This window comes from Oncorhynchus mykiss, chromosome 17, assembly GCF_013265735.2.
Source record: "Oncorhynchus mykiss isolate Arlee chromosome 17, USDA_OmykA_1.1, whole genome shotgun sequence".
In the NCBI taxonomy this organism is placed as follows: Eukaryota; Metazoa; Chordata; class Actinopteri; order Salmoniformes; family Salmonidae; genus Oncorhynchus; species Oncorhynchus mykiss.
In genome coordinates this window covers 36,406,206-36,426,289 of record NC_048581.1, presented here as the reverse complement: position 1 = coordinate 36,426,289, position 20,084 = coordinate 36,406,206, and the positions used below count along the sequence as shown (strand labels likewise).

The 20,084-nt window shown below is 41.2% G+C and overlaps 1 protein-coding gene across 1 annotated transcript; it reads right to left on the bottom strand.

The window, feature by feature from the left end:
• Nucleotides 1–9,035: 9,035 nt before the first annotated feature.
• Nucleotides 9,036–16,087, bottom strand: LOC110493841 (growth/differentiation factor 5). The gene is made up of 2 exons (XM_021568352.2): nt 15,025–16,087; nt 9,036–13,128 (listed from the first exon to the last, which is right to left on the bottom strand). The coding sequence occupies exons 1-2, from the start codon at nt 15,776–15,778 to the stop codon at nt 12,266–12,268; spliced, it is 1,617 nt and encodes a 538-aa protein (XP_021424027.1). The 5' UTR covers nt 15,779–16,087; the 3' UTR covers nt 9,036–12,265.
• Nucleotides 16,088–20,084: the final 3,997 nt, after the last annotated feature.

Genomic DNA, 20,084 nt, shown 5'->3' with positions numbered 1-20,084 from the left:
AATCCTGCCCTAGCCGTAACATTCATGGGAAGAGATGACAGCAACTCAATGGTCTCTAACAAAAGACGGTTGTAGTTTGTAGACTGAACGTCACACGTAAAAATAGGGTAACTTAAATCTTCCCAAAACTGAGATTTGTATGATTAAGGCAAATAACAGCATTGTTGTCGTAGTAATAAACTCAACTACTGTGAGTAAAACAAAAACACACCAATTAGTTGACGAAGAAGAACGAAGAAGACATTTCTTCAGCCCATGCGCTTTTGCTGTACAGTTTTCTGCACCAATCTTCCAGAATATTTTCTGAACTACCTCTAAAGCATACTTCAAACATTTTGGGTAATCCATGGTCAGACAATAAAAGCGGCAAAGATATTTGGGACATTGTGAAACTCATGTCTGTACCTGCTCTTCAGCTGGTTTCTCCACGCATCGCGCCGACAGAAACAAACATCTTTCTGGTAAGAAGAGGGGCGGGGGCGTATGCTTCATGGTTAACGAGACGTGGTGTTCACCTGATTTAGAATTCCTCACAATCAAATGTCGACCGCATTATCTACCAAGGGAATTATCTTCGATTATAATCACAGCCGTATATATTCCCCCCCAAGCAGACACATCGATGGCTCTGAACAAACTTTATTTGACTCTTTGCAAACTGGAATCCATATATCCTGATTGTAGCTGGGGATTTTAACAAGGCTAATCTGAAAACAAGACTCCCTAAATTGTATCAGCATATCGATTGCGCAACCAGGGCTGGAAAAACCTTGGATCATTGCTATTCTAACTTCCGCGACGCATATAAGGCCCTGCCCCGCTCTCCTTTCGGAAAAGCTGACCACGACTCCATTTTGTTGATCCCTGCCTACAGACAGAATCTAAAACAAGAAGCTCCCGCGCTGAGGTCTGTTCAACGCTGGTCCGACCAATCTGATTCCACACTCCAAGACTGCTTCCATCACCTGGACTGGGATATATTTCGTATTGCATCAAACAACAACATTGACGAATACGCTGATTCGGTGAGCGAGTTCATTAGAACGTGCGTTGAAGATGTCGTTCCCATAGCAACGATTAAAACATTCCCAAACCAGAAACCGTGGATTGATGGCAGCATTCGCGTGAAACTGAAAGTGCGAACCACTGATTTTAATCATGGCAAGGTGACCGGAAACATGACCGAATACAAACAGTATAGCTATTCCCTCCGCAAGGCAATCAAACAAGCTAAGCGTCAGTATAGAGACAAAGTAGAATCTCAATTCAACGGCTCAGACACAAGAGGTATGTGGCAGAGTCTACAGTCAATCACGGATTACAAAAAGAAAACCAGCCCCGTCACGGACCAGGATGTCTTGCTCCCAAGCAGACTAAATAACTTTTTTGCCCGCTTTGAGGACAATACAGTGCCACTGACACGGCCCGCAACCAAAACATGCGGACTCTCCTTCACTGCAGCCGACGTGAGGAAAACATTTAAACGTGTCAACCCTCGCAAGGCTGCAGGCCCAGACGGCATCCCCAGCCGCGCCCTCAGAGCATGCGCAGACCAGCTGGCTGGTGTGTTTACGGACATATTCAATAAATCCCTATCCCAGTCTGTTGTTCCCACATGCTTCAAGAGGGCCACCATTGTTCCTGTTCCCAAGAAAGCTAAGGTAACTGAGCTAAACGACTACCGCCCCGTAGCACTCACTTCCGTCATCATGAAGTGCTTTGAGAGACTAGTCAAGGACCATATCACCTCCACCCTACCTGACACCCTAGACCCACTCCAATTTGCTTACCGCCGAAATAGGTCCACAGACGATGCAATCTCAACCACACTGCACACTGCCCTAACCCTTCTGGACAAGAGGAACAACTGTGAGAGAATGCTGTTCATCGACTACAGCTATGGTAGTGCCCTCCAAGCTCGTCATCAAGCTCGTCATCAAGCTCGAGACCCTGGGTCTCGACCCCGCCCTGTGCAACTGGGTACTGGACTTCCTGATGGGCCGCCCCCAGGTGGTGAGGGTAGGCAACAACATCTCCACCCCGCTGATCGTCAACACTGGGGCCCCACAAGGGTGCGTTCTGAGCCCTCTCCTGTACTCCCTGTTCACCTACGACTGCGTGGCCACGCACGCCTCCAACTCAATCATCAAGTTTGCGGACGACACAACAGTGGTAGGCTTGATTACCAACAACGACGAGACGGCCTACAGGGAGGAGGTGAGGGCCCTCGGAGTGTGGTGTCAGGAAAATAACCTCACACTCAACGTCAACAAAACTAAGTAGATGATTGTGGACTTCAGGAAACAGCAGAGGGAACACCCCCCTATCCACATCGATGGAACAGTAGTGGAGAGGGTAGTAAGTTATAAGTTCCTCGGCGTACACATCACAGACAAACTGAATTGGTCCACCCACACAGACAGCATCGTGAAGAAGGTGCAGCAGCGCCTCTCCAACCTCAGGAGGCTGAAGAAATTCGGCTTGTCACCAAAAGCACTCACAAACTTTTACAGATGCACAATCGAGAGCATCCTGTCGGGCTGTATCACCGCCTGGTACGGCAACTGCTCCGCCCACAACCGTAAGGCTCTCCAGAGGGTAGTGAGGTCTGCACAATGCATCACCGGGGGCAAACTACCTGCCCTCCAGGACACCTACACCACCCGATGTCAGAGGAAGGCCATAAAGATCATCAAGGACAACAACCACCCGAGCCACTGCCTGTTCACCCCGCTATCATCCAGAAGGTGAGGTCAGTACAGGTGCATCAAAGCTGGGACCGAGAGACTGAAAAACAGCTTCTATCTCAAGGCCATCAGACTGTTAAACAGCCACCACTAACATTGAGTGGCTGCTGCCAACACACTGACTCAACTCCAGCCACTTTAATAATGGGATTTGATGGGAAATGATGTAAAATATATCACTAGCCACTTTAAACAATGCTACCTAATATAATGTTTACATACCCTACATTATTCATCTCATAAGTATATACTGTACTCTATATCATCTACTGCATCTTTATGTAATACATGCATCACTAGCCACTTTAACTATGCCACTTTGTTTACATACTCATCTCATATGTATATACTGTACTCAATACCATCTACTGTATCTTGCCTATGCCGCTCTGTACCATCACCCATTCATATATCTTTATGTACATATTCTTTATCCCCTTACACTTGTGTCTATAAGGTAGTAGTTTTGGAATTGTTAGCTAGATTACTTGTTTGTTATTACTGCATTGTCGGAACTAGAAGCACAAGCATTTCGCTACACTCGCATTAACATCTGCTAACCATGTGTATGTGACAAATACAATTTTATTTTATTTTATTTGATCACAAGTGCACCGTCCACATTGTCAGCTGGCATTGGGTCATCTGCTGCAGCTCCATCCACAACGATAAGGATACATAAAACAGAACAAAAATAGGCAAAGATTAGAGGGATTTCCTAATAAAGCATCTTCCAATACCATTTTTCTGTGATACTATCCGCAAATGTACTGTTGTATATTGATGCAGGCAAGTGGGTCAAGAGCGTTGGTCAAGAGCGTTGCGCCAGTAAACAAGCATGGTTCTTAAACCTTTTTAGGCTAGGGGGGGGGGGGATTTTCACGTCCGGATGAAAAGCATGCCCAAAGTAAACTGCTTGCTACTCAGGCCCAGAACCTAGGATATTGTCACGCCCTGATCTGAGTATTCTGTTTTCTTTATATATTTTGGTTAGGTCAGGGTATGACGAGGGTGGCATGTGTGTTTTTGTCTCATGTAGGGTGTTTGTACTGTCTAGGGGTTTTGTAGATTTATGGGGTTGGTTCCATCTAGGTGTTTATGTAGGTCTATGGTTGCCTAGATTGGTTCTCAATCAGAGGCAGGTGTTTATCGTTGTCTCTGATTGGGTACCATATTTAGGCAGCCATCTTCTTTGGGTATTTTGTGGGTTATTGTCTATGTTATACGTTAGCATATTGGGTATATAGCAGTCACGTTTGTCTTATCGTTTTGTTTAAGTGTTCTTCATACAATAAAGAAGAATATATTCTAACCCCGCTGCGCTTTAGTCTACTCCATACGATGATCGTGACAGATATGCATATTATTAGTAGATTAGATTTTGATAGAAAACACTTTAGTTTCTAAAACTGTTTGAATGATGTCTGAGTATAACAGAACTTATTTGGCAGGCGAAACCCCGAGGACAAACCATCCAGGATTCAGGTGTTTTCAATGAGTTTTCTATTTGGATCTAGATTTAAGCCTCTTTGTAGTTCCTATCGCTTCCACTGGATGTCAACTGAAGAAGCTCTTCAAAGGTAAGGCATGAATTATATCGTTATTCCTGAGTTGTGTCGCGCCCGGCGGGATGAAATGATTGTCTGTGTTTGATGCGGTGCTGTCCTCAGATAATCGCATGGTTTGCTTTTGCCGTAAAACCTTTTTTAAATCTGACACCGTGACTATATTGACAAGAAGTCAAGCTTGGCCCAAGGCCCATGGTCATCCAACACTGAAAATGAGTGGAAAACCATGTAAAGCCTCATCTATCATTTAGTGCTGTTTTGGCAATCAGCTCTTTCCACAACATTCATTATATTAAAAGGTGCACTCTGTACAATTCCACCTCAACTACTTTATTTTTAAATGATCAGCTTACAAAATCTGTAAACTATATTTCTAGATATTAAAAAAATATATGGAGGAGGACAATGATTCCCTACAATAAGCAATTCATTAGTTACACAAAAGCACAGCCTAAAATGCAAAGTTTATATTGAAGACGGACCGGCGTGATGTTAAACAATGTTAAAGCAAAACTGATTGCAATTCCTGTTCAAATGGCAGAATCAGCACTGCATGGTGTAGGGATTAATTGTAATATCAAAATATTTTTTAATATATTTTATAAACAAGAAATATAATTTTTACAGCTTTTGTATATAATTTGGAATTCCTCACAATGCCACTTTAATTCTGTTAATTTTCTAACAATAGGGAATTTAACATATCACTGAAGGCACTACAGTATTGTGTGCTGCCATACAGTACACCAGGGATGTGTGATGCCGTCAAATATGCTAAAGCTTGAGCATAATTACATCTCACAACCGTCGACAACAGCTATCAATAGTTGTTTACATGGTAGTTTGGCATTATCAGCCAAACCTAGTATTGTGTTTAATACATGGTCCTGATTTTTGCTTTGCAGTCCAAGATAAAGTTGTCCAAGATAAAGATTTAGTTTCTCCTGGACAAAAAAGCATGCTAAATCACTATTCTCAACTGAATGTCTAGCAAGGGAGAAAGACTGAGTAAACGTAGAACAAATAAAACATTGCTAAAAGAGATCCTTATATACTGTAGTTGGTGTGTTATAATCACTTCAGATGGCGACAGACATTCATAGGAACATTCATAGGAAATTTCACTCCTGGGAGTGGTTAGAGAGCATAAGGTTATGTTGTAGGGTTGTATACCATGTCTTCAAAAAGTTGGTAGGGTCTTGTCACAGGAAGTACGGCAAGCCTTGGCGCACAACCTCTTCTTTTGATTGGAACACTAACAACAAAAGCCCAATTGACTGTTTTAAAACATGTCAGCTTGGGGATTTGAACTTGTAACCTTTTGGTTACTAGTCCTACGCTCTAACCACTAGGCTACCCTGCCACCACAGTTACAGCTTGTAAAATGTGACATCTGTAATTTTTCCGAGCCCTGTAATGTTAAGCAGTACTTTTCTCATTTGAGAAGTCATTTCATCAAGAAGGATTATATACAAAAAGAGATTCAGAAAATAAGTCCTGATTGGGTAACTGTGCCCTGGTTGATTGTTTTGGTGCACTGGCAGTTTAGGCAACCCTTTAAGGCATAGTGGCCTTGTCCCTAAAATTCCTCCCCTAGTATGTGGTGCTCTTCAAACAGGTTGCACTGGAGTTCATGAGACTGGTGTCTGTGGACCTCAAGAAGACATGTTATGAAGGCTTGGACAGGAATCTTTCCAAGCTCCTTGAATTCCACCGGGCCAAGAGTGGTGGAGGGATGGAGCTAAAACACCTTATGGACAGTCTTGACAAAGACGTAGGTTTGATTATATTGACATTAAACTCTTTTGTACATTTATTACCTACGTTTTGGTGTATTGATAATTGCTACTTTTTTTAAAATACATCAATATTGGGGATGAGACCTTAACATTGACAACCACATTAACAATGGGTACAAATCTGTTCAGCCCCTGAACAGGCAGTCAACCCACTGTTCCTAGGCAGTCATTGAAAATAAGAATTTGTTCTTAACTGACTTGCCTAGTTAAATAAAAAAAACTTGTAAAATTAGGTTTTTAAATCATATCTTGGAAAAAGAAGGGTTTAAAACCAAATACAAATTAGACGCATGGCTGGCAAACATCTTTCCTTTGTACTATTTGCAGGTTATCAAACTAATTCCAAGCTAGCTTTTATCAGCACATGTGCAATTCCAACCAGATGTGCTATCTAGCGTCATGCTAACTAAACGCACTTTAACTTACCAGCACTTGCACAAATTCAGCGATGTGTCCTAAGGGTCCTGACTAACACTATGCTAGGGCAATGCTAGCTAACATCATCCTAGCTAAATGCCACAACATACCCTGGATAATTTACTTAACTACACTTGCCTATATGTCACGTTCGTGAGGAGAGACGGACCAAGGCGCAGCGGAGATTGAGTTCCACATAATTTATTTAAAGTGAAACTTGTACAACCAAAACAATAAACTAACAACGAAATGTGACGTTCTGGAGTGCTCACAGACAACAAGATCCCACAAAACACAGTGGGGAAATGGCTACCAAAATTTGATCCCCAATCAGAGAATTATAAACAGCTGCCTCTAATTAGGAACCATACTAGGCCAACATAGAATAAACAACCTAGATCACCCACCCTAGTCACACCCTGACCTAACCAAAATAGAGAATCAAGGCTCTATGGTCAGGGCATGACACTAAATCCGATGTTTGGCTAGCAAGTCACTGAATACAACCACAATAGTAAAATAAACTGATAACAGCTCATTATCATCCAATCTAATAGTAATGATAACTACAAGCATAGCTACAGTAGCAACAGTTGGCTTTTGTAGCTAGCTACTGTCATACAGGTTATCAAACTAATGACAAGTTAGTCAGCATGTCTGCAAGTTGGCGCCATGTGTGCTGCTAGCTAGAGTGGTACTATTTAACAGCATGATAACAGCAAGCTTAGCTACAATTATACTACAGTACATGTAGCAGAATTGCACAAGTAATCTGATTTAAACTGATATAGTAATATTTGCCAAACATAGCCAAATATCAGTTTTTCTTTCTAAATTTAACCAAATTACAATTTTAACATGGAGTTTGTGCGGTGCTAACCAGCAAGCTAGCATGTAACAGTAGCTAATGTCCTCGCTATACTTGTGCTGAAAAGTTATGGTTATTTTAAAAAAAGGCACTTAAGTTAACTTACCAATAACTATTTTTACCGTGTAGGTTACCAAGTAGGTAAATAACATGCTAGTGGTTGTATTGTTTTAAAGGAGATACTCATATTTACTCCTTTACTCCTGCATGTAAGCTGTTGAATGCAGTAGAGGAGCTGCCAGAGCACGGTCTTGATCAAGCCACTTCCTGAAATGTCCCGCCACCTATAAATTGCCAAGGAGTAAATTTCAAACCCACACAACAGTACATGTGCACCGGAGGCAGTTGCACAGACCACTGATTTGACATCTTGGTTCTGACTTAAAAGTTCTTAGCCAATTTAACTTAATCTTGTAAATTAAGTTAATGTACAGATTGTAATTATCCTGACTTGACATTTAAAGTCAAGACAACTGTTGTCTTCATTTACTTCATTTTACTTATTGGATCTAATTTGAAAGTTGAGGGAACACATAGTTCATAGCTGATTCAACTTGATTTTATAAGTTAAGACATCTTAGAACTACCCATCCTGGATCCGGGAGAATTGTCATCAACTACACTAATTAGCATAGGTCAAAAAATATTACAAGAAAATATTCGTATTCATGAAATCACAAGTGAAATACAGTGAAACACAGCTTAGCCTTTTGTTAATCACCCTGTCATCTCAGATTTTGAAATTATGCTTTACAGCCAAAGCAAGACAAGCGTTTGTAAGTTTATTGATAGCCTAGCATAGCATTATGTCCAGCTAGCAGCAGGAAGCTTGGTCACAAATCAGAAAAGCAATCAAATTAACCGTTTACCTTTGATCTTCGGCTGTTTTCACTGACGAGACTCCCAGTTAGACAGCAAATGTTCCTTTTGTTCCATAAAGATAATTTTTATACCCAAAATTCCTCTTGTTTGTCATGTTGTGTTGAGAAATCCACCGGAAATAGCGGTCACAAACGCAGAAAAAAAATATATATAATTATATCCATAATATCGACAGAAACATGGCAAACATTTTTTATAATCAATCCTCAAGGTGTTTTTCAAATATCAATTCGATAATATATCAACCGGGGCAATTGGCTTTTCAGTAGGAGCGAGAGGAAAAATGACTACATCTGTCTTTTACGCAAGAGAGCCCTCAGCTGGCCACTTACGCATTGTCATCGTTTACGCTCATTCTTCAACATAAAGGCGTGAAACTACGTCACAATGCTGTAGACACCTTATAGGGAAGCCTCAGAAAAAGGAATCTGGTTGATATCCCTTTCAGTGGCCAATAGGGGTGCATAGGAAGACAACGGTTTCAAAACATGAGTCACCTCCTGATTGGATTGTTCTTAGGCTTTCGCTTGCAATATCAGTTCTGTTATACTCACAGACAATATTTTGACAGTTTTGGAAACTTTAGAGTGTTTTCTATCCTAAGCTGTCAATTATATGCATATTCTAGCGTCTGGTCCTGAGAAATAGGCGGTTTACTTTGGGAACGTTATTTTTCCAACTGTTTACTGCATGTCTAAATTCATTCCTTCAACGAGTTCAAACGACACATTGTATTGTAAAAGTGAATTGTTTTTTTTTATTTGTTATTTTCAACTCTCATACATTAAGTCACTAGAAACCTGTCAATGTATAATATAAGCTTTAGATCAGTCACTTGCATATTCCTTTCCTGGCTCCATGTGTGCTTAGGTCTGCTATCAATGTTGTTATTGAAACGTGATTTCAGACCCGAGCTGTGAAGGGACATTATTTCAGGTGCCCAAAACAACCTTAGTGTTTAACTGCTGCTGGAATACAATTGCAATCTATAAATAAAATGTTACTGCATCATTATTTGTAGGCTAAGCTTGGTGTGTTGATGTAAACACTTAACAAAGGCAACTTCAAAGAAATTTATTTAATTCACAATAAATTTCAGTTGCAAACAAACATTCCCACAAAGTCATGATCTACATTTATTTACAAACATGGGATCATTTCATTCAAAATCAGAATAATATATATACATTTTTATCTATTTGAAGTGTACATCTTAAAAGAAACTGCCCAGTGGACATTTTTAAAAGCTCATATTCTGTTTGGTCATACCCAAATAATGTTGTTGACTCATCCTTTACTTGTAGTCGTGGCCAACGCATAAATTATAGAAAACCCACTCGGTAAAACACCATCTCAAACGTGTTTTTGAAACAAACCATTTTAAGATGCTTGAAATTTGCTTGGAGAAGGACATCATCCTTGGCAGGGACAGGCTCAATTGTGATTGGTCCAGCAGCTTTTTCCTACCCACACCCCCCAAAAATGATCTGGTGGGGAGAAGGAGACAAGGGGTGACACATGCTCAGGAGGGCACACACGCTAGCTAGCAAGCCAAACAATCCACAGTTAGTGTTAGCAAAAAGGATAAAGCCTATACAACAACAATCTCGCCAGTCACTTCTATTTCAAATTATGTGGTTTGTAATATTTGGCCTGCTGGCTATTTTGAAGCAGTAAGCTAGCATGCTAACGTTAGCTATCGAGGATAGATTAGCTAGATGGCTAGCCAATACTAAAGCAAGCCAAAGCAGATCCTCCACACAACACCATTCACTTCTATTTGACATTTTGTGGTTTATAACTAAAAGTTGGATGTCAAGAGGAAAGCTGTTGTTGACTAATATATGTAGCAGCAGTTATTTACTTAGCTGGCTGAGCTCCTACCAATCACGACTTGTTGTCTAGCTAGTAAACTCACCCCATTCCGTACAAATGTGCGCAACCGCAACATTCAAACGAGGCTACAAAGAAAACTAATGGAACTGTAGCGACTGTGACTTCAAAATCGGGGGTGTGAACTAGGTTTCTATTCAAGCGTTGATCGACATGGTAATGGTTCTATAGTATTGGAGAAAAGTTTAAAAAAACGGACCCTCTGTTACATCGTGGCGTGTCATGTTGTAACGTACAGCACGTATAAAGCAACTATTTCTGTCTTACAATCTCTCTCCACCAGGTGTAGCACTTCTCTCACCATTTAAAAACAAGAAATGGACAGTGATGGGGGTAAAGGGGATACCTAGTCATTTTTTGCGTCATCATGCGATCATCATTCTCAAAGCCGCTGTTTACTTCTAAGATCACTTTAGCACCGCCCTAAAAACCCGATTCAAATTCGACACAAACCTTCAAATAGGTATGGAATGACACGTTAGATAAACTCTTTGTAGTGTTTTATTTACATTTTAGAGGCGATAAGGTGATAAGTTGGACAGATCGAGTGAAAAAAAGTAATTTTCCCACACGACATCTCTCCTTCTCACTATCACGCATTAGTTTCGCTTCCCCACCCGCCATTTAGAAAAAGACCCGACAGGGCTCATTGCTTGCTTGAATTATGCAGAAACGGGCAGTGTTTAGGTCATGTAATGTAATAGAAATGGGAGAAATTGTGCTTTACAATGGTATTGACATTAAAGTTGATTTGGAAGTATTACGTTTTTGGGGCGCAAAAATAAGGGCAATTGTACGGACCAAGGCGATGTACGAGTTTACGTGAGTTTGCTGTTATAGTAAAGTGTAGTAGTTCCATCGTGTGTTTAAAATCCTGAATCCATCCAAAGTCTACTATTTGACTACAGGCAGCATGCCTTCGGTAAAAAAAAAGAGAATTAAAGGCAAGACTGCTAGGCAGTGCATGCAGCCCTGCCCCAGGTGGAGTTGGTAGCGAATTTGAATATCCAAGTATATGAGCGTCTCATTGGCTGAGCTGGCAAATCAGCTTTTTTAAAGTGGTATACGTTCAAACCAATCTGTTGTTTATACTAAGGCCAAACAGGAGCACAGAGAAAAGCAGATTTTTAACATCCTTCTTTTAAATATATATTGTAATTCATTTTTGGTAAATATTTCATAGAAATCTGGAACAGTGGACAGATATTTTAAAAGTACTGTAATTGTGTATCTGTATCGAAATATACTTTCAATGCACTGTATGAATACAAACAACTCAGTGGAAGGTGACAATGCCTTACATGTCTTAAATTCAAAGTATCTTTGACATTTCATCAATGGGCTTTTAATTCTTCAATGGGATTTGTAAGCTGTTAGATATTATTTGTGTGCAACACCATTTATGACCTTTCCCAAACCCCACCAGTTCAGTTTGAGATGTGCACATGCCAATGGTATTGCCATTTCAATAAAAGGAACTGGTCAGTCTACATCATATTGCTCCAAGAGAAACAAGTCATTTTGACAGGAATGCATGCAGATGTTCTCATCCAATGTTTCAAGTGATTTTACAAGGGGCAGTGAGATAGGTGTGAAGGTATCCAACAAGTGATGTCACGGAACAGCAGTTCAAAGCGATGTAACTTTTAACATAACAGTGAGATACATTAAAATGGTCTGTGATACAAGAAATAGTTTCCTTGATCCTAACCTAACAATGAGCAATGTGTTCAAACTGTGACCAGTAAAGTGATTGACATGTTTGTGCATCACTATGAAAAGCAAACATTTACATCAATTCATACGATGCGAAAATAGCCTTTGATTGGGAAGATCAATGTAGTGAAACAGTTTCACATCTCTTGCCAAATCATCATTGGATACGTACATATTATTCCTTAACCACCTCCAGAAATAAGGTCTCAGGAAGTGATTTGTGTTATTAGTTTCATGTCAATTGCTTTCAAAGTATATTTCCCTAACAACTATTAACCAATCTGTTTACTCCAAAAATAAAACTCAGTCCCATTGACTTGTAGGGTTCTGGCTGAACTATAAAACCAAGGTCTCAGGTGAATCCTTTGTCCATTGCTACCTGCAGCCACAGGACTCCACCACCATGTCCTCGTACTGTTTGTAAACCACGTTATTGGCTGAGTCAATGTAGAGGATGCTGATCGGGCTGAGGCGAGTGGGCACGCAGCAGGTGGGCGGAGTCGAGTCAGGGTCCATGGAGTTCATGAGCGTCTGGATGATGGCGTGGTTGGTGGGCTCGAGGTGCGAGCGGATGGGGAAGTCGCACACCCCGTCGCAGTGGTAGGCCTCATACTCCAGTGGGGCAATGATCCAATCATCCCAACCCATCTCCTTGAAGTTGACATGTAGCTGCTTCCTGTGGCAACGAGGCTTGGGGTTCTTGGCCAGTTTCTTGCCACGGGTGGTGGGGGCTCGGCGCATACGGCGCTGGGTGAACAGGTACTCGTACACAGTCTTGTTGTCGTGGCCCGACCGGGCTTTGATCTCGCTGTAGAACAAGTCGCGTTTCTTGGTGCGTCCGAACACGAGGAAAAAGGCCTTCTCTTTGGTCTGCCTGCCCAGACGACTGAAGCCCATTGCCCTGAGGTCCACTGGGCGGCCTCGTTCCAAGGCCTCCAGCTCGAAACAAAGCTGGACGGTGTTGTGGAAATTCTTGAATAGTTTCCAAATGTCAAATACTTCCCATTTGGGCGTATTGTGGTCCTCGATGGTTCGAGTTTGGAGCAGTGTCGCTTTCTGCTTACCTGCTGCACAGGTGAAAAGCTTCAGGCAGAAAACTCTGTCAGTAGAAAGTGCTTTGCGTGGGTCGGCCAGTCTTTTCCTGAGAATGCGCAGCTCGGCACCCAGTAACCCCTCCTCCTCCAGGGAACTGATGTTGAAGTTATACTTCTGTCTTCTCAGCTGGAGAAGACGGTCATCTGTAAAAGAAGGTGACAGAGCCAAGGGTAAGAATAAAATGTGCTAATGTGGCTTCTCAGGTAACGCACAGGAGGTAAGGTACTGTTTTCTTTGTTTTTGGTGAGGGAAAGCATGGCCATATACAAATGAAAGCCAGGATTTTGATCCAGGAACAGTATGCGTTCGAAAGTACATTAAAACCAGACATTTGCAGACTACAGACCACATTGAAGTATAATCAGACAATTAATGTCGAAATGCAGCTGTTTACCAGTGGACCTACCACTACGTAATATGGCATTTGCTAAGAGTGGACCAAAAATCACCGGAACAATACAAAAGATAGAGAATGGGTGGAGTGCCTTCTGGGTTTAGGAGCCTCACCTGAGATTTTTTTTTAAAACCTACGGTGAACTACACAAGTATTGGGAGGGTGACACATTTTTTGTTGTTTGGCTTTGTGGTGCAGCACTTTGGATTTGAAAGTGCAGACTGTCAGCTTTAAGTTGAGGGTGTTTTCTTCCATCTCGGGTGAACCATTTAGAAATGATAGCACTTTTTGTACATTGTCCCCTCATTTTAGGGGACCAAAATTATTGAGACAAATTAACTAATGTGTCAAAAGTTTAGTATTTGGTCCCATATTCCTAGCACGCAATGATTACATCAAGCTTGAGACTACAAACTTGTTGGATGCATTTGCTGTTTGTTTTGGTAGTGTTTCAGAGTCCTGATAGAATCGTGAATAATGATGAGTGAGAAAGTTAAACGCACAAATATCATACACCAAAGACAACCTCTCACCTTCACAATAACAGGGGAGGTCAGCATTTTTGGAGAGTATGATAACTTTATCACTCATCATTATTCACAATTTATTCAGGACTATCCATAATCATGGTAGAATCCACAGTCATGTATAAGTGTTTATGAACATATTTTCTACTATAAAAGTGACACCAAAATGAAACGATACGTTATTTACCATTAATTTCTATTCGGCACAAAATAATCTGAAACACAAACAAAACAAACAGAAAATGCATCCAACATGTTTGTAGAGTCACAAGCTTGATGTGATCATTGCGTGCTAAGAATATGGGACTAAATATAAAATGTTTGACTACTTTAATACACATATGAGTGAATTTGTCCCTATACTTTTGGTACCCTGTAATTTCTAAGCGGTTCAGCCGATATGAAGGTCACCAACAATTTGCTGAGGACACGTTAAACAAAAAGTACAAATTAAAAGTACATTAAGTGCTTTACATGTAAATCTTTAGCAGCTAGAAATATTTAACCAATGTCATTTAAACATCATTTTAAAAAGTTTTACACACTAAAGAAAATATTACATTGAGGCCATTAATTTCACTTGAAGCCCGATGGTCTATCTATTTACACTTTAGAGGCTGCAAATCACTGATGGAATGGCTATGCAGATGGCTACTGAGAGTGTGACAGACCCATGACCAAGGTAAAAAAAAAAAGTATTATGTCAAACAGCCAGAAACCTATGTTGGGCCACATTACACAAGCAAGGGAACCTTTTGACTTGAGCTTCAAGTTTGCTTTTTCAGTTTGACTTTACCTCTCTAATAGAGAGGCTGGTTTGATGAGCATAGGCATACAGCTCCAATTGATTCAGAGACCTGGTCTCCTGGTTGTGTTTTCTTAAAAAAATTAACAAAATGCTACATTTTAAAGATAAGTAAGCATATTCAGAATTTAGCCTCAGTCTTCATAATGATTCTATTTTCTTTGGCAGAAATAAACAGCTACTTTATTGGACCATTGATCCATAACGGATAAGCCATTGTGACATTGCAATCAGTAATGCAGATTTTGTAACGTTTATTATAAGACAATTTGTTTAAATAGCACTCATTGTTTTTATGGCATCAAAAGTGTACCTTGTCCTTTATCCACAAAGCTGGTGATGGTGTTGGCCATGCCAGCCTCGTGCAAAACGCTGGTGTTCACCTCTCCTGTGGATAGTGACCAATACAGTGACAACATGTAGTCGTGCGGAGTCACCAATGGGTGCTTCGGAAGGTCTCTGTCGCTCAGTTTGCCCGGTGCTTTGGCACTCCTTTGGGCTAACGGAGCGCTGTATTTTTGCACAGCAATGACTCTATGCTGTCCAGTTCGTGCTGATGTTGCAACTCTGGGGAACGTCTTTCCTTTACTCTGTCTGGGCGTATCTCCGCCTTTGCGTGTTTGCACGTTCAACGCCATGAGAGCAGGCACAGCAGCTGCGTTGGTAGCATCCCCGTCGGGTACCCAAGAGCGCGCAGACTCCTTGCGTCCCAAATGGATAGTTCCACTAACACTACTCGCCGTTACGCCGTGTGGTGATGACACTGATGTTACAGCTTTTGCTTTGGCTGCCTCGCCCTTTATCAGCGGGGGTCCTGTCCTAATGCGCGTGATCCTCGCAGCGCTCGGAGACTTCCAACCCGCTACGCCGTAGTTTCCTACCGTAGACCTGGCAGTTGAGGTGATTCCCGGGTTGGCTTCTTTACCTGCTCCGCCTGCGTGCTCCTTGCCTCGGCTCTCGGTTGCGCGCTGTGCCGTCCCGGTATGGCTCAGTGACACTGGGATAAATTCCAGGTATAAGAGAGTCCAACACCCCAATAAAAGAGGGAGACGTTTCAGGACTTTCATCCTCTGATCTTCCTTTGAATGTTTGCCAGGGAGAAATGCGCACAGGCTTTTCCCGTATGAAATAAGTACACATGAACAAGTTTGGAATAGTGAAAATGTGGACTATAATTTAGTATTCTATGGTAAAATACACTATACAAACCGTTACTCCCAGATCCGCTATTCAGTACCATAGTGATGCAAATGTCCTGTTGCTGGTCTTGGTTTCCAATATAGCCAACAGTTGTCCAAAAAGGTTTGCATTGAGAGGAAACTTGACTTCGTTAAACTCCAACTGTTCTGCTAGATATCTTGTCAGAACCTTGTTTAAATCCCATTTTTTTCCAAGAGGGAAGAATGGCGTAATGCTACCGCAGTTTTTTTCTCTCAAAGTTGAACCCCTTCCTGTGAAAATATTTCACACACATAACCCTGCAGGTGCTCTGAAATATCTACAAACCTGAACTCAGGAATTGGAAAAGGAATTCCAACATTAACCAGTTTAATTAGGTGCGCTTGCTGAAAGCAAAGCACAACTCTAGATTTCATACATATTTATTATTAGGTGTGCTTGCTGAAGGAAAAGCACTAGATTTCTTACATACTCATATTATTAGGTGTGCTTGCTGAAGGAAAAGCACTAGATTTCTTACATACTCATTATTAGGTGTGCTTGCTGAAGGAAAATCACTAGATTTCTTACATACTCATATTATTAGGTGTGCTGGCTGAAGGCAAGTCGTACATAGTCTATTATTCTATTTATTCAGCCTGCTCTAGAGCTTAACCCTCAAGTCTAAGCCCTATCGAAACAAAATATATAAAAATAAACTGAATGAAACATTGAGTTTGGCATTACTACTATTAGCCAATAGAAACGCATCGAATAACAGATTCACTACACGGTACAACAGATAGTAAAACAAACGAAAGGAAGTTTGTTCTGATGTGTCTGTCCTATATCTGAGAGATATAAAAAATATCAGGAAGCTGTTTTTGTTTACATGTATTTATCCTCTTATTTTAGGCACTAAACTATATTCATATACTTCCATTCATTTTTTCCAACTAGTACCTGGGACCTTCCGGGGCTACAGAGTGTTCTGACACTACTGACAGAAGTTGGCAGAAGAGACTGTACCAAGTCTTGTGTCCTAGAGAAAAACGGACCAAATCGTGTTCGCATGAGTCTCATCTTTCCATAGAGTGGCCATAATACGTTGTAGGACAAACCGTTCGGATGCAACATAAGTTTTTGTGAGAAGACCGATTTTTCGGTAAGTTTCAAGGTCTGACAAACATAGTTCCAGCTCTACCACCTTTCACCGCAGATGCGGAAGGGAAATATCGGCGAATGTGGTGGATTGAAATGCAGTCCATGCAAAAAACAGATACAGTATTTGATTTTGATGTTTGTCTTTTATTATGTTGATTAGATTTCCGCGGGCCCATGGAAATTGTATACGGTTTCATCTATTAAAACCAAACAGACTTCCAACTGTTCAGACTGCCCCAACTTAGATTGCTTGAGAAATATTTTTGATAGCGTTTATACAATATTTAAATGAGCTCCCAATGGATTTCAATAGGGAAAAAAGGGCCATAGACTGGAATGATAAAAAATATTTAAAAATTACACCAGAAAGTTCTAAAATGGATTGAATTGTTTTCCCCCCTCATCAATCTATACACAGTACCTGACAATGACAGTGAGGAAAAACAAATGAATTTTTTGCAAATTTATAATAAATAAAACAGAAATACCTTATTTACATAACTATTCAGACCCTTTGCTATGAGACTCAAAATTTAGCTCAGGTACATGCTGTTTCCATTGATCATCCTTGAGATGTTTCTACAACCTGATTGGAGTCCACCTGTGGTAAATTCAATTGATTGGACATGATTTGGAAAGGCACACATCTGTCTATATAAGGTCCCACAGTTGACAGTGCATGTCAGAGCAAAAACCAAGCAATGAGATTAAATAAATGGTCCATAGAGCTCTGAGATATGATTGTGTCGAGGCACAGATCTGGGGAAGGGTACCAACACATTTCTGCAACATTGATTGTCCCCAAAAACACAGTGGTCATTCTTAAATGGAAGAAGTTTGGAATGACCAACACTCTTCCTAGAGCTGGCCGCCCGGCCAAAATGAACAAGAACCTGATGGTCACTTTGACATAGCTCCAGAGTTGCTCTGTGGAGATGAGAAACTTCCAGAAGGACAACCATCTCTGCAGCACTCCACCAATCAGGCCTTTATCGTAGAGTGGCCAGCTGGAAGCCACTCCTCAGAAAAAGGCACATGACAGCCCACCTAGAGTTTGCCAAAAGGCACAAAAGGACTCTCAGACCATGATAAAGAAAATTCTCTGGTCTGATGAAACCAAGATTGAACTCTTTGGCCTGAATGCCAAGTGTCACGTCTGGAGGAAATCTGGCATCATACCTACGGTGAAGCATGGTGGTGGCAGCATCATGCTGTGAGGATATTTTTCAGCGGCAGGGACTGGGAGACTAGTCAGATCGAGGGAAAGATGATCAGCGCAAAGGTCAGAGAGATCCTTGATGAAAACCTGCTCCAGAGTGCTCAGGACCTCAGACCGGTCGATGGTTCCCCTTCCAACAGGACAATGACCCTAAGCACACAGCCAAGACAACACAGGACTGGCTTTGGGACAAGTCTCTGAATGTCCTTGAGTGGCCCAGCCAGAGCCCAGACTTGAACCCAGTCGAACATCTCTGGAGAGACCTGAAAATAGCTGTACAGTGACGCTCCCTATCCAACCTGACAGAGCTTTAGATCTACAGAGAGGAATGCGAGAAAGACGGGAGAAACTCCACAAATACAGGTGTGCCAAGCTTGTAGGGTCATACCTGAGGGCTCCCCAGTGGCGCAGCGGGCTAAGGCACTACAGTCACTGGTTCAAATCCAGGTTGTATAACATCTGGCCATGATTGGGAGTCCCATAGGGTGGCACACAATTGGCCCAGTGTTGTTTGGCTGGGGTAGCCTGTCATTGTGAATAAGAATTTGTTATTCCTAGTTAAATAACAAAATGTAGAGAAGGCTGTAATTGCTGGCAAAGGTGCTTCAACAAAGTCGAGATTCTGAATACTTATATAAATGTGATATATATTTCTTTTAATTTGAAAAATTTGAAAAACATTTCTAAAAATGTGTTTTTGATTTGTCATTATGGGGTATTGTGTGTAGATCAATGAGGGGGGGGAAATCAATTTAATCCATTTTAGAATAAGGCTGTAACTTAACTAAATGTGGAAAAGGTCAAGGGGACTGAATTCTTTCTGAATGCACTGTATATCCCCCTGCACCGTTTATGCTATCAACACCAAACCAACTATGAGATGTTCACACTTTCCGACCTTAGATTGTCAAAGGATATTTGATACTATGTATACTTTTGGAACTACAACCATTTTTAAATTAGCATAAATTAACATGGGTTTGAATAAGAACCTGTCATGACTGGCCTGTGGTTAGAGTGATTCAGCTCTACAGAGATATCTCTCTCTCCAGCAGAGGAGGAGAGGTATAGAGGTGGGGGGTTTATGACCTCGCGCCCATCATAAATTGTAAGGCAGCAGACCAACTCCTTTCTGGTCTAATGTGAGAGATCGTCTGTGTGCCTTATGAAGAGTTTATAGCCCAAAACTAAATCATTAAATGAATGGACTTTGGGACAATATATTTGGGAATAATGGATGGAATATGAAAATGTACAGTTGCAAGAAAAAGCATGTGAACCGTTTGTAACAACCTGGATTTCTGCATAAATTGGTCATACAATTTGATCTGATCTTCATCTAGGTCACAACAATAGACACACAGTCCGCTTAAACTAATAACACACAAACAATTATATGTTTTAATGTCTTTATTGAACACGTCGTGTAAACATTCACAGTGCATGGTGGGAAAAGTATGCGAACCCTTGGATTTAATAACTGGTTGACCCTCCTTTGGTAGCAATAACCTCAACCAAACATTTTCTGTAGTTGCGGATCAGACCTGTACAACAGTCAGGAAGAATTTTGGACCATTTCTCTTTACAAAACTGTTTCAGTTCAGCAATAGTCTTAGGATGTCTGGCGTGAACTGCTCTCTTGAGGTCATTTCACAGCATCTCAATCGAGTTGAGGTCAGGACTCTGACTGGGCCACTCCAGAAGGCGTATTTTCTCCTGTTGAAGCCATTCTGTTGTTGATTTACTTCTGTGTTTTGGGACGTTGTCCTGTTGCATCACCTAACCTCTTTTGCGCTTCAACTGGCAGACAGATGGCCTAACATTTTCCTGCA